The sequence below is a fragment of the Clinocottus analis genome, unplaced genomic scaffold, assembly GCF_023055335.1.
Source record: "Clinocottus analis isolate CAN_PGR_092001 unplaced genomic scaffold, fCliAna1.0.p SCAF_2, whole genome shotgun sequence".
Classification (NCBI taxonomy): domain Eukaryota; kingdom Metazoa; phylum Chordata; class Actinopteri; order Perciformes; family Cottidae; genus Clinocottus; species Clinocottus analis.
This window is the reverse complement of record NW_027175931.1, coordinates 23459122-23470376: the sequence shown is the minus strand read 5'-3', so window position 1 is coordinate 23470376 and position 11255 is coordinate 23459122. Positions and strand designations below refer to the sequence as shown.

The window sequence follows — 11255 nt, the reverse complement described above, 5'->3', positions numbered from 1 at the left end:
TTTGCAGTGATCAACTCGAATGTTTCCATTTTTCCAGTAAATGTTCCATCACTTCCACAAAAAAAAGCTTAAATATGAATATATTAATGCTTATAGAAGACCATAGTGGAAGGAGCATGTGAAGTGTAATTCATACACCACCTCGCAGTGGAAAATGTTCATTTCCTGCCCTGTTAACATTTTTTTTTAACTTTCAAACAGTTCATTCATGGTTCAACTGAACAGCACTGAAACTATACTTTTTTTTCTCTTTTTTTTTTAAAGTAAAATGCTTGTTTGTTATATTCTTTGTCCACAATGTCAGTCTTGTTGAAAATAAGAACGATACACCAGCAATGATAAATCACGCAGTACGTGTTGTGATTGAGTTCACTGGCGGAAAAAAAACAGAACATCTCCAGGCGTATACAATTGCATTTATTGTATAAAGACAAGAAGACAGCTCGGGTAACAGGTCATTATCAGATTTCCATTTTCAGGTAGAAAAAAAAAATTAGTTTGACATCTGGATTTAACTACTTGACTCAATGAACAGCAATCACAAAGGGATAAAAAAAGAAAACCTGCACATATAACTACTGAAAGTGGCAAAATATTCGATCAAAGACAGAATTAAACGCTTAAATACTACAGTATCAACACCTATAAAAAAATTGTCCATAATGTTTGAAGTCTATTGGGAGTAAATAAAATGTGCTCACTCGGAAACTGAAAAATAAAGAGCAAAGACATAGGAAAGGGTATGAGGGTAAAAAGCATGCATTTTGTTCTTTGTTGTTAAGCTTCTCAAAACAAGCAAATTTATTCAGGCCTTGCTGTATTTCTCCTGCCCGGTCACGTTTTCACACTATTGCATCCTAGAAATATACAATAACCTCTTCAATCTGTAGGAAATGTGGAGTTTGCAGGTCAACAGACCCCCACATTAAATGCATAATGGATAACATTCATTAGATGTTGTGATACCTATCATCTACCACCTCACGGTCACTGCGTAGAGTAAGACTTCATTCAGTTAAAAAAAAAAATGAAAGAAAAGAAACGACAGCAAACTGGTACCAGTTTGTGTGTACATTGATTGGTGAGGAATGAAGGCTATTGTGTAAACCCGGACAGAGACAGGTATGGTTGGGGACTTAATGTGAGACTGTACAAAAATCAATTTGCTGGAGGTCAGTTTAGGACACAGGTGGAACGCAGGCACAGGTGCAGACCGAAGCTACTGGGAACCAGATGAGCCCTGGCTGCCCTGTCCAGGGTAGCCGCCGTACTGGCTGTAATACTGGTTCCACTGGTTCTGGTTCTGGTAGTACTGCTGCCACTGCTGAGCATACTGGGGGGAGACACAGGAAAGCAAGCACAGCAGTGAGAGCATGTTTATGTGGGAAAGACACCTACGTATAAACATTACGAAAGACAGGAATATTAGTAGAGTATTAAGTTGCATGAGCCATGTTAATAGCTCAGAGGGAATGTTGACTTTCCCAAAAAAAGGGCATAGAACAGAATCATTTAAGCATGTAATGGTAGGCATCGCAAAAAGTAACTTCATTTCCAGATGCGTGTCGGAGGCAGTGCTGAGTCAGACATCGCCTACCTGCTGATATTGCTGGTTGTAGCTCTGTTGTTGCTGCTGTGGCTGCTGCTGCTGCTGTTGCTGCTGCTGTGGTTGTTGAGGCTGCTGCTGCTGTTGTTGCTGCTGCTGTTGTTGCTGCTGCTGCTGCTGCTGCGGTTGTTGCTGGTGGTGGTTGTACGTCTGTGCAGTGGCAGGTGTCTGGCTGTAGCTCTGGCTCTGGCTGTATCCCGGGTACTGACTGTAGCTGCCGTAGTAACTCTGGTTGTAGCTGCTCGGGTTGTACCCCTGACTGTAGCTCTGGCTGTAGCCCTGGAGGCGGCGCAAGAAGTTCAGATTACATTCTTTTGCTGTTCAATTTGGTCTGGATATTCTCTAGTTTTATACACAAAAGGATTGTGTTTAATTACCTGGCTGTACGCTCCCTTGTTGTAAGAGGTAGGGCGATTGTAGCTTCCTCCTGACGGCTGGCTGCGGTTATAGCTCCCGCGCGCATCGGAGCCTCCTTCGCGGTAGCTGCTGCCCCAACGGTTCTGGTTATAGCTGCCACGATTGTAGCCTGCTAAATAAAACAGAAATGTGGCGTTACAGTAGAGATTTACACAACTAATAAACTACATACCAGCCCTAGTTTGATGTCTGACATATAACATCCAAATCACAGAACTACGGAAGCTATGGATTTGCATGATCGCTCACCTCCTCTGTACCCGCTGCCTCCGTCTCCACTGCGGTTCTGGTAGCCACCGCGGGATCCATCACGGTTGTCATACCGCTGGAAGCTACCGCCGCCACCACCGCCGCCGCCACGGCCGCGGAACCCGCCCTGCCTGTTGTCAAAGCGTTTCTCAGGGGGCGGGCCAGCCTTGCGGCCCTCCTCATTGTACTGCTTCAGCAGAGTTTCAGCCTCTTCTGACTGCAGCTCAGCGAACGTCACCGCCTCAAGGAAGTCGCAAGCCTCAGGGAGAGTAAAGTTGGCTTGGAGAGTGACAGAGGTGACCACAGGAGGAGGAGGAGGAGAGAGACAGCCCATCCAGCAAGAGACGGATGGAGAGGCAAAGAGAGAGAGAGAAAGAGAAAGAAAGGGGGAGGGGATTGTAGTGAGGACCAGAGCAGCCACACCACCAGAAGACAAAATGAAAAAATAATTAAAAACATACAGAGGCAGCGTCAATCACAGATAAACTAACTTCAGATAGATGAAAGCAAATGGCAGGGTAAAGGGAACAAACGCCACCTCCAGGGGAACATGGAGGAAACATTTGTTGAAGCAGACAAAGGAGAGGGAGGAGTTCAGTAGAGGTGGGGAGAGGGACAAAAAGAAAAACTAGAAGGTTGGTGAGAAGAGGAAACAGCACTGCAAACCAAGGACAGCTGATGTAATGCCGTTACAAATTTACTTCCAACAACTTCAGCATGCGACTGCTTGTAAGTTTTCTATTTGGAAACATCCCTTTCAGGGAAGCCAATTGTTCAATATTAGCTCTACTGTTATATTGACCTCGGCGAGGGCCAGGTCTCAGTTTGCAGCGCATTAGAATTAAGCTGTATGGCGAGGGGCAGATAGAGGGCGAAAATAAGAATCAAATTTATTTGGACTTAAAAAAAAAAGAAAGAAAAAGTCCAGGTCTGATATCTGACCAAAGAATATGATGGGATGGGGTAGGGAGGGAGGAAGGGGAGGGAGGGTAGGGATATCTTCCAAGTTTGATTTTAGAGACAACACATAGAAAAGTAAAAAGTAGATCTGGTGTTTTGTTTGTTGTTTCCACAGCGTTCCTACCTTTCATTTCTAAAACAGCATGATCGGGCACATCCTTCCCCTGCTCATTGGTTTGCTTTAATGTTCGTTCTTTTAAATCCTCGTCCGTGGGACAAATTACAATAGCCTTGCGTTGAAAACCTTCAAAAGGACGCATTTTTCGTCTCCTTGCTGATCCATATACATTTGTCTAGCAATGGTGACAAGAAAGAAGTAGAAGCTTGTTTGTTATTGTTTACTTGTTAGGGCTTTCCACTGGAAGGAAGCTGGAACCCTGCAATAATGAAGTGAGAGAGGTTTGGCTTGGATGTCAAGTCTACGCTTTTACTCAAGTTCTAACAGCCTCTCGTCACTCCACAGACTCACCTCGCGGTCTGCAGTCAGGTGTCCAGCGGCTGCTGAGGAATGTTAATTATTGACATAAAAAGGAGGGACCCCACAAATATTAAACCCGACTTAAACCTAAACATTAACATATGTACTTAACGGAGACATTTTTAGAGATATGAATATATTCAAGTAGTAGTTGTGCTCACTCAGTTGACAATTTGTGTAGTGAAACGTGCGTGGCCCTGCTGTATTACCGCTTTCAATAAATCCATATTGATCCATCTCATCAGTTCAGGTTTAGAACCTGTTCAAATGCATTGCATTTTATTAAATACAAAAACACCACATGCAGTGCCTTAAACAAGATGTATGATTATCAATGTTTAAGTGATGAAAAATATAAATATTCCATATCTTGCCTTAATAATACTTCAATAAGTATTAAGTAAGTATAAATAAGTAAGTACGGGGGCGGAATAAAATGCATTGTAAAAACTAATCATATAGACGTCAACACTTTGATTCAAGAAAACTAGCAGTGAAATCAAAACCATTCCTAACAAATCCTCCGCTGTTTTAAATTTGCAACTGGTTGCAGTTCAGAATTTAAACTATCCCACGTCTTCAGCACAAACACGGCAGCGGATGAGAATAAAGTTAGCGTCGTGCGGTGTTTATTCATTCAAGGTGGACTCCGCTATCACCAGCAGAAGAACATGCTTCATCACTCAACGGCAAAGTTTCTGAATGTACCTGCTGCGCTCAAAGAACTTCCTGTTTACTTCACAACAGCCAGTGATTTCTACACTGGCCAACAGATAGTTAACACATTATGCATTTTAGAATTTTAGTCGAAAAGCAATTCTTTAGTGACGCCACGGCTAATGTTGATATCGAACTGACATTGTGATAATATGCAAAAGGGCTATTTTTTATTTAGCGCCAACTTGCTATTCTGACGGGAGCCCCCCCCACTTACCTCGACTCACCTGATCTTCATACGGACTCTAGTCCCGGACAAGACAACAGACAGATAGATAGATACAACCTACCTGCACATACTCACAGTTTCCATAGAAAAGACAGTCCACCATCAGACCCACCTACCTTTTTTTGCTGAACACAAGGATCTAAAAATCTAAAATCTGTTAGTCATTACTTACCTTCAGGGTCAATTAATTAAAAAACACACTCAAAAGTTCCATGTATCTCACTTAAAAATAGCTTTTAAAAAAGCTATCAACTCTGTCTTATTAAATTAGCAACGGAAGGTGTTTTTCTTACTCACCAGTCAGAGCTTACTTGTTTCTCAACATCTTTACATAGTCATGGTTTACTTGTACATTGTTGAAATTCACAAGACAAAACAATACTGTATTATGACATGAAATAGCAAGTGCAAAAATATACTGAGGGATGAAAACATGAAATATTCTGTCACTTATGAGAGCCATTAATCATTTGCTTTTACAGTACATGACAAGCAAGAAACAAGAGGGTGATCAATGCTTCTCCTACTCTAAAATACACAGAGCCCCCCTGAAAGATAAATAAATAGGCCATTAGAGAGTGATCATCAGGGCACATTGACTGACTGTGGCGAGTATCAGTGCAGAGTGTGGGTGGGAGGGCAGTACCTGGTCTAGGATGTAGTTGCGTCTCTTGCGGGCAGCGATCTCAATCAGCCGGTTCAGACACTGGGTGGCCTGCTGGATCAGAACGTCCCAGCGGCCGGAGTAGTTTTTCTGGCGACGCAGACCCATGACCTGCAGTACAAATAGTCCAGACAGCGATGGATTAGAACATGTGAATAAGGTTTGTGGGTGTGGGGTTGTTTTTTGTCTTCATATAATCCAATAGTGGTACCTCCACATTCGGGGAGGGGCGGTTACGCCACAACACACCAAGAAATGGTGAAATATATGACCTTTAAAATAGCATTAGTACCATAGTAGTAGTCTTTAGTCGCTGAAGAATATAATTTGAATTAAGGATGGTAAATAATCATCTTCAGCTAGGCTCAGCATCAGAAGGTGGTTTCAAATAATCAAACCTTTAAGCTTTCTGCAAGTAATACGGTCACATTTAGGTGATTAAACATTTAGTAGAGTGTGGACATGTTATTTAAAAAATTGAAAAATTATATATAAGCACAATGTATCCTCTCAAAAAGGGGCTCCTTTTCAAAAGTCTGTGTTTCTTTGCTTGGTGAGACAATATCACAGCATGGTTTACTACACTAATGAGCAGGCATATAGACAACGGAGATGCAAGGTGTCGGCTTCATGGCTTGTAATTTCTAAGTAATTATTTATATAAAACATGGTAGTCCTGATTGTATAATGCAATCGCCAATAGACTCAAATTCACCTTCATCTTGTCCATGATGGCATTTGTGCCCAGGATGTTGTACTTCTTCTCAGGGTTAGTCTCTGCATACTTAATAGCCCAGGTGGTCTTTCCGCAGGCAGGCAGGCCGACCATCATCAAGATCTGAAACAAGTTAACAAGCAAAACCGGTTAATTCTACTCCTAAAGACCCGTTCCTCTTAAAACACACAAAAAAACTCATCTAATACGTATTTTATTTTGATCAGTGGCACAAATAAAATCCAACTACGCACAATAGGATGCTTAATATAAAAGTGAAAGAATAAAACCCAAACTGGAAAAGTCTGATTGGTAAATATGTTTTATATGGACTATATCTCATATCTGCTTACTTTGCGTTTTTTATTTATTTGGGGATTTTCATTTCATCTTCTTCGCCCTCATCTTTACTTTTGCTGTTAGGTTTCTACTGCTTTGTTTCTTGTCAGAATAAATAAAATATCATTCTTCGGATTCTGATTTCGATACTGTAACCAAGTAAATGACAACTTCACTTTTCATGAGGGAAAAACAAACAAACGCATATCATTAAATAATTTCCACGCTGCCCTACCTCGCATTCAGATTTAATGGTAGGTCCCTTTGTGCCTCTGATCTTGTCCTCCATGCCTAGATTGTGGATGTAGGTGTATCCCTCTGGTGGGGGGAAGTACGGCTGCGGCCTCTGACCAAAGTTGAACTCAACGGCACAATTCTTCACCAGGACGTGAGGGAACAGGGCGCGGCCTGCCAGCTCCTCCTTGGTTGTCTTGAAAGCCACACCTAGTGAGACCCCATTCTTGGAATAGCCCATTTCCACCTCTTCACCAGTATCAAAGTCCTACAATAGGAAAGCATTTTAATGAATTATTTCCCAATATTCTTATTTGATTCTGTCAAAAAGATAAAGTGACAACTGATGCCATTACTTACAATGTAACAGCCGATGACGTCGTTCTCTCCAAACTTCTCGCCAAAGTCTGCAAACTTACAGTCTGCGGACTTCTTTCCTGTTCCTCCATATCCAAAGGAAAAGGCCTCCTCACCTAAAACAAGACAGGGTCAGATAGCATTCAGATGCGTAGTTGCTATCCCTTTTGTTTCTTTTATGTTAAACATATTGATTGTTTGGGTGGTTGCTTCTCTCACCAAGCTGAGTGCTGCAGTGGTTGAGAGACCATCCAATTCTGACAACATGTGGATCTGGCTCACTACTTGGCAGGTGCTTTACAGGAATTTCCTCATTGATCTGAAGAGCGAGGGCACAATTCGGGTCAAAAACAAGCCAAAAGACGACTTGCGGGAAGCAACTAGAACACTACAACAGCAACAAGGTGCCACACTGCACGTTATTTAACAATAATTGGTAGTAAAATGTAGATTTAGTAAAACAAGACAGAGTTCAGTTAGGCAACGTGGAATTTTAAAATATCCCAAGCGTGGAAATTTTCCATATCTAAGTAAAACGTTGATATGGTGAGCTAAAAATATACTCTGTTAGTTAATGATAAACACGTTGCTCAATGTTTCACCAAACTAAACATCTAGCTTCGTCAAAAATCGGAGCACCTTCATCTTATTGGTTGCATGCGTGAAGCACACATCTTTGTTTTTAAAGCACTAAATAACAAAGAGACACTTTTTACTCATTACCTTCATCTCATAAAATACACGGCCCTGCGTGACACCATGTGTGGCCCGAGCTCCAGCCCACAGGTAGGCAAAGCCTTCGATGGTCAGTGGATAACCACTGTAGCGATCTCGTGACACTTTGAAATGCAGATCACAGTTGTCTAAAAGGAAAGAGATTCTGTTAGATGCGTTTGTTTGTCGAAACTGACAAGTTGCATATATTAAATGTGAAACATTATACAGACTTCAATGGATACAATCTCAGCTGTGCTACTGTATGAGGTAAGCAGATTAAGTGTCGGTTGAACCAGTGTTTGTATTAAAATGCTTCTTGTGGGTAAAATCAGTGCTTTCAGCCTCTCGATGCATTTCTCAGACTGCTCAGTATTTTATATCTTTGATATCTCGAGGGGGCAAATCTACTAAGGCACTTGGAATTGCGGCACGACAGATTGTGAAGCAGGCCGAGGTGACAGCATCCAACACTTTGTCTGCATCAGTTGGAAAGAGTTTTGTGAGACGGGAGTCCATTCCTGAATTCACTTATCTCATCAGATAACACACAATCAAGCTGAGAGACGCAGTTTATCTTCTTACTTACATGTATCAATTGTAACAAGAGTGTCATCTATGTTCTCCTCCTCATCTTCAGCAGGGGGCTGTGGAGTACGGGATCTGTGGAACATAAGCGGAGTAAAAAGTGAACAGCCTTTACAGACACTTTCATTGACTAAATTCATATAAACCAGACTAGTGAACATAACATTTCCCACATCCTACTGTTGTGTTGTACTACCTACGAGAAGCCAAACAGGCAATAGAACTGTTTTAGGATGAGCATACCTCTTCTCCTCGCGGTGCTCGTAGTAGCTGTAACTCCTGCTCTCCTCATAAGGTCTCTTGCGGCCATGGTGGCCACTTTTATCAGCTTCCACTTTGATTTGCTCAGCCTGAGGTTCGCCTTCTGGGGTGTCTTGCTGTTCTGTCACATTGCTGTCCTGCTGTGTGACTTCATCAGCTCCAGGTTCGGCTTCCATTTTGACCTCCACTTTAATTTCTGAAATTATAAATGAACAATGACAGTGAGCGATTTGGATATCAGTATATATGGCATGAGTGTTGTCTTTTCTTTGTTTAAAAACACTTCACCAATAGGCATATAGGTTATTATTACATGTCTAGTTGATAAAAATCTGGAACTCACCTGGTTTGTTCTCATCTTTCTCCACAGTTTCTGGCTCTGGCACAGGCTTGGTCTGTTCCTCTGACATGTTGGATTTCTGTGTGTCGACTTCTGGTGGCAAGTCAGGCATGCTGTGACCCGAGTCTGAAGTTGGACGACTCTCATAAGGCTCGCCCTCTGCCTCCTCGTCCTCATAGTAACCACCAGAATCTCGTGCCTCATCTTCCTCTTGAGGGGCAACATTTTCACCATTACCATTGCCTTCAACTTCATCAATATCGCCTTCAACTTCATCAATATTGTCTTCGCCTTCATCAATATCGTCTTCGCCTTCATCAATATCGTCAATATCATCATCAGCTACTTCTGCATCTGAAAAGGGAAGACCCAAAACATTCAGGCTCATAAGAACAGAAAAAACGTACAATGTACAATGATTGTTTCTGTTTCTCATCTATAAGTACACTTTGACCTATTTAATACACAGACAGAGAAATTCTACACAATATCAGTAGGCACTTCTTTTTTCGTCAAGGCGCCACACTGCAAGTTATTGTATGTGATGGGTTTAGCTTCCTCAAATATAATTCCGTTAGTTTAGATTTTAAAAAATGGACCTGTGACAAGATAAAGTTTTCTTTCTGTTTCAGGCATGCAATGCTTAATGTATGAACAATATTTAGATGGAAGACAATGACCTGCTATTTTTAAGTTGAAATACTACACCTGCACAGGAAATGCCCCTGATCAAGTCTGCTGGTTCACACACACTCAGCTGTCTATACAGTTTATATCATACCTGAAGCAGATCATTCTGTATTAATGTCTAATTATTAGCATTGCTTGATGATACTTTAAAGAACAAGGATAGTCATGTTTACTACTTGCAGATCACTGCACTCCGTTGTCTCAGTACATGTATTCTGTACCTAATAATGTATGAAAGTCAATGGCCGATAGGAGAACTATACGATATTTAAAGATACAACATCCATGGGGCTCACCCAGTTGCTCTGGTTCATCCTCCTCGTCGTCGTCCTCCCCATCCTCTTCGTTTTTAAAGTCCGGGCAGTACTCGTCCTCATGCTCCCCTTGGTCTGAGGTATCAGCCCGAGTGTCAGCCTCCAAAGCGGCTTTCAGCCTCTCCACCAGTTCTGCCTTCAGGCCTTTGGTGTCCAGGCCGCGGCGCTGGAGCTCCTCTTTTAGTTCATTGACTTTCAGTTTCTTCACGTCAACACTCATGGTGTCTCAAATGTTCGTCGTCTTAATTTGCTTGCTAGAAAAATACAAATTTATATATAGTTAAGTGACGTTCCAGCATACAACATTGTGTTGAACTTTCAAATTGATGACTGATGGCGCCAGAGCGTCTCAGCCTACCAGGCTAACGTTACATTAGCAGGTTAGCAGCGCTGGTGAATAACTATACTGTATATTTTACTTGATTTCCCTAACATATGTAAACCACGTAACCTTAATAAATAACCGCCCGTACTTATATAGTTGTTTGAAATGCGGGGAAAGTATTACACGCTCCAAATTGTCGGTTGGTGGCTAACATTAGAAACTAGCTTAGCCTAGCTTGCTAGCTAACGTATCGACAACCGATGCAGAAGTAGTAACATTGAGTTACCTTCGACGTTCAAACTCCGCAAGATGCACGCGTTTATTTACTTTGCACGGGAGTCCAGTATCCAATGCATTGTTTGCTCAATGTATACTGTGGTTATGATGCAGAATAAAGACAAAAACAAGATTGCGGCCTACCTCGTCTCACGCGAGTTGCGCGGGTCAGTCGTGATAAAAGATAGAAAGCGCCGCTGCTGCCCTCTGTCGGTCGGAAACCAGACCGAAACCTAGAACCGGAAGTGAACCGGACCTGCGCATATTCGCAAGTATATTATACTACCATATAAACACAGAGGTGCATGTGCTGTGTATGGTAAACAAAAGGTCAGTGTGTAATAAGGAGTTTTATTTGAACCGCCAAATGTGAGGAAAATAGTCATATTAGCTTAGTTTGCGTGTTTGTGGCACATCCTACACTTGGAACGGTCCAAAATGTGAAGTGACGTAGTATTTACGATTGATGAATTGTGGGTAGTGTAGTGTCATAAACCTAACGCTTCTCTTCAGTCAACACGTATTATAGGAAATGGTGGAACTAGTACCTTAAAGCATCAATACATATAGTGCAACATTATAATAAACATTCTGAAATGGGCCATTCAGCATAGCAGTTAGTTCTACTTTTGGTACTTTAAGCAAGCTTATATCTTGACGCTGATACTGTTGTACTTTTACCTCTGTAAAATGTTTCATGCAAAACTTGCTCATGATAAAGTAGGCCAATGTATACTCTGGTGGAAAACAATACTTGAATCTCTTATGTTAAATGAAGAAAA

At 41.7% G+C, this 11255-nt stretch overlaps 1 protein-coding gene across 3 annotated transcripts; it reads right to left on the bottom strand.

Annotated features, from left to right (window-relative positions):
- Positions 1 to 400: 400 nt before the first annotated feature.
- On the bottom strand, positions 401 to 10705 carry hnrnpul1 (heterogeneous nuclear ribonucleoprotein U-like 1). 3 transcript variants are annotated; one of them, XM_068585263.1, is made up of 16 exons: positions 10618 to 10705; positions 9855 to 10126; positions 8872 to 9222; positions 8511 to 8724; positions 8269 to 8342; positions 7689 to 7828; positions 7185 to 7284; positions 6969 to 7081; positions 6610 to 6876; positions 6036 to 6158; positions 5303 to 5431; positions 3357 to 3525; positions 2273 to 2551; positions 1984 to 2135; positions 1598 to 1885; positions 401 to 1333 (listed from the first exon to the last, which is right to left on the bottom strand). In XM_068585263.1, the coding sequence occupies exons 2-16, from the start codon at positions 10090 to 10092 to the stop codon at positions 1220 to 1222; spliced, it is 2751 nt and encodes a 916-aa protein (XP_068441364.1). In that variant the 5' UTR covers positions 10093 to 10126; positions 10618 to 10705; the 3' UTR covers positions 401 to 1219. The 3 variants fall into 3 exon arrangements, with proteins under 3 accessions (XP_068441364.1, XP_068441366.1, XP_068441365.1); XM_068585265.1 differs by having other exon boundaries at positions 1984 to 2132; XM_068585264.1 differs by lacking the exon at positions 10618 to 10705 and adding an exon at positions 10484 to 10504.
- Between the last annotated feature and the right edge of the window lie 550 nt (positions 10706 to 11255).

Excerpts from the sequence above, each read along its gene's own strand:
- hnrnpul1 (XM_068585263.1), bottom strand. The coding sequence starts at position 10,092 with ATGAGTGTTGACGTGAAGAAACTGAAAGTCAATGAACTAAAAGAGGAG. Across the intron at positions 7,285-7,688 it reads GTGTATTTTATGAGATGAAG|ATCAATGAGGAAATTCCTGT; the intron begins GTAATGAGTAAA and ends CTCGCTCTTCAG. Across the intron at positions 5,432-6,035 it reads CCATCATGGACAAGATGAAG|GTCATGGGTCTGCGTCGCCA; the intron begins GTGAATTTGAGT and ends TTTGTACTGCAG.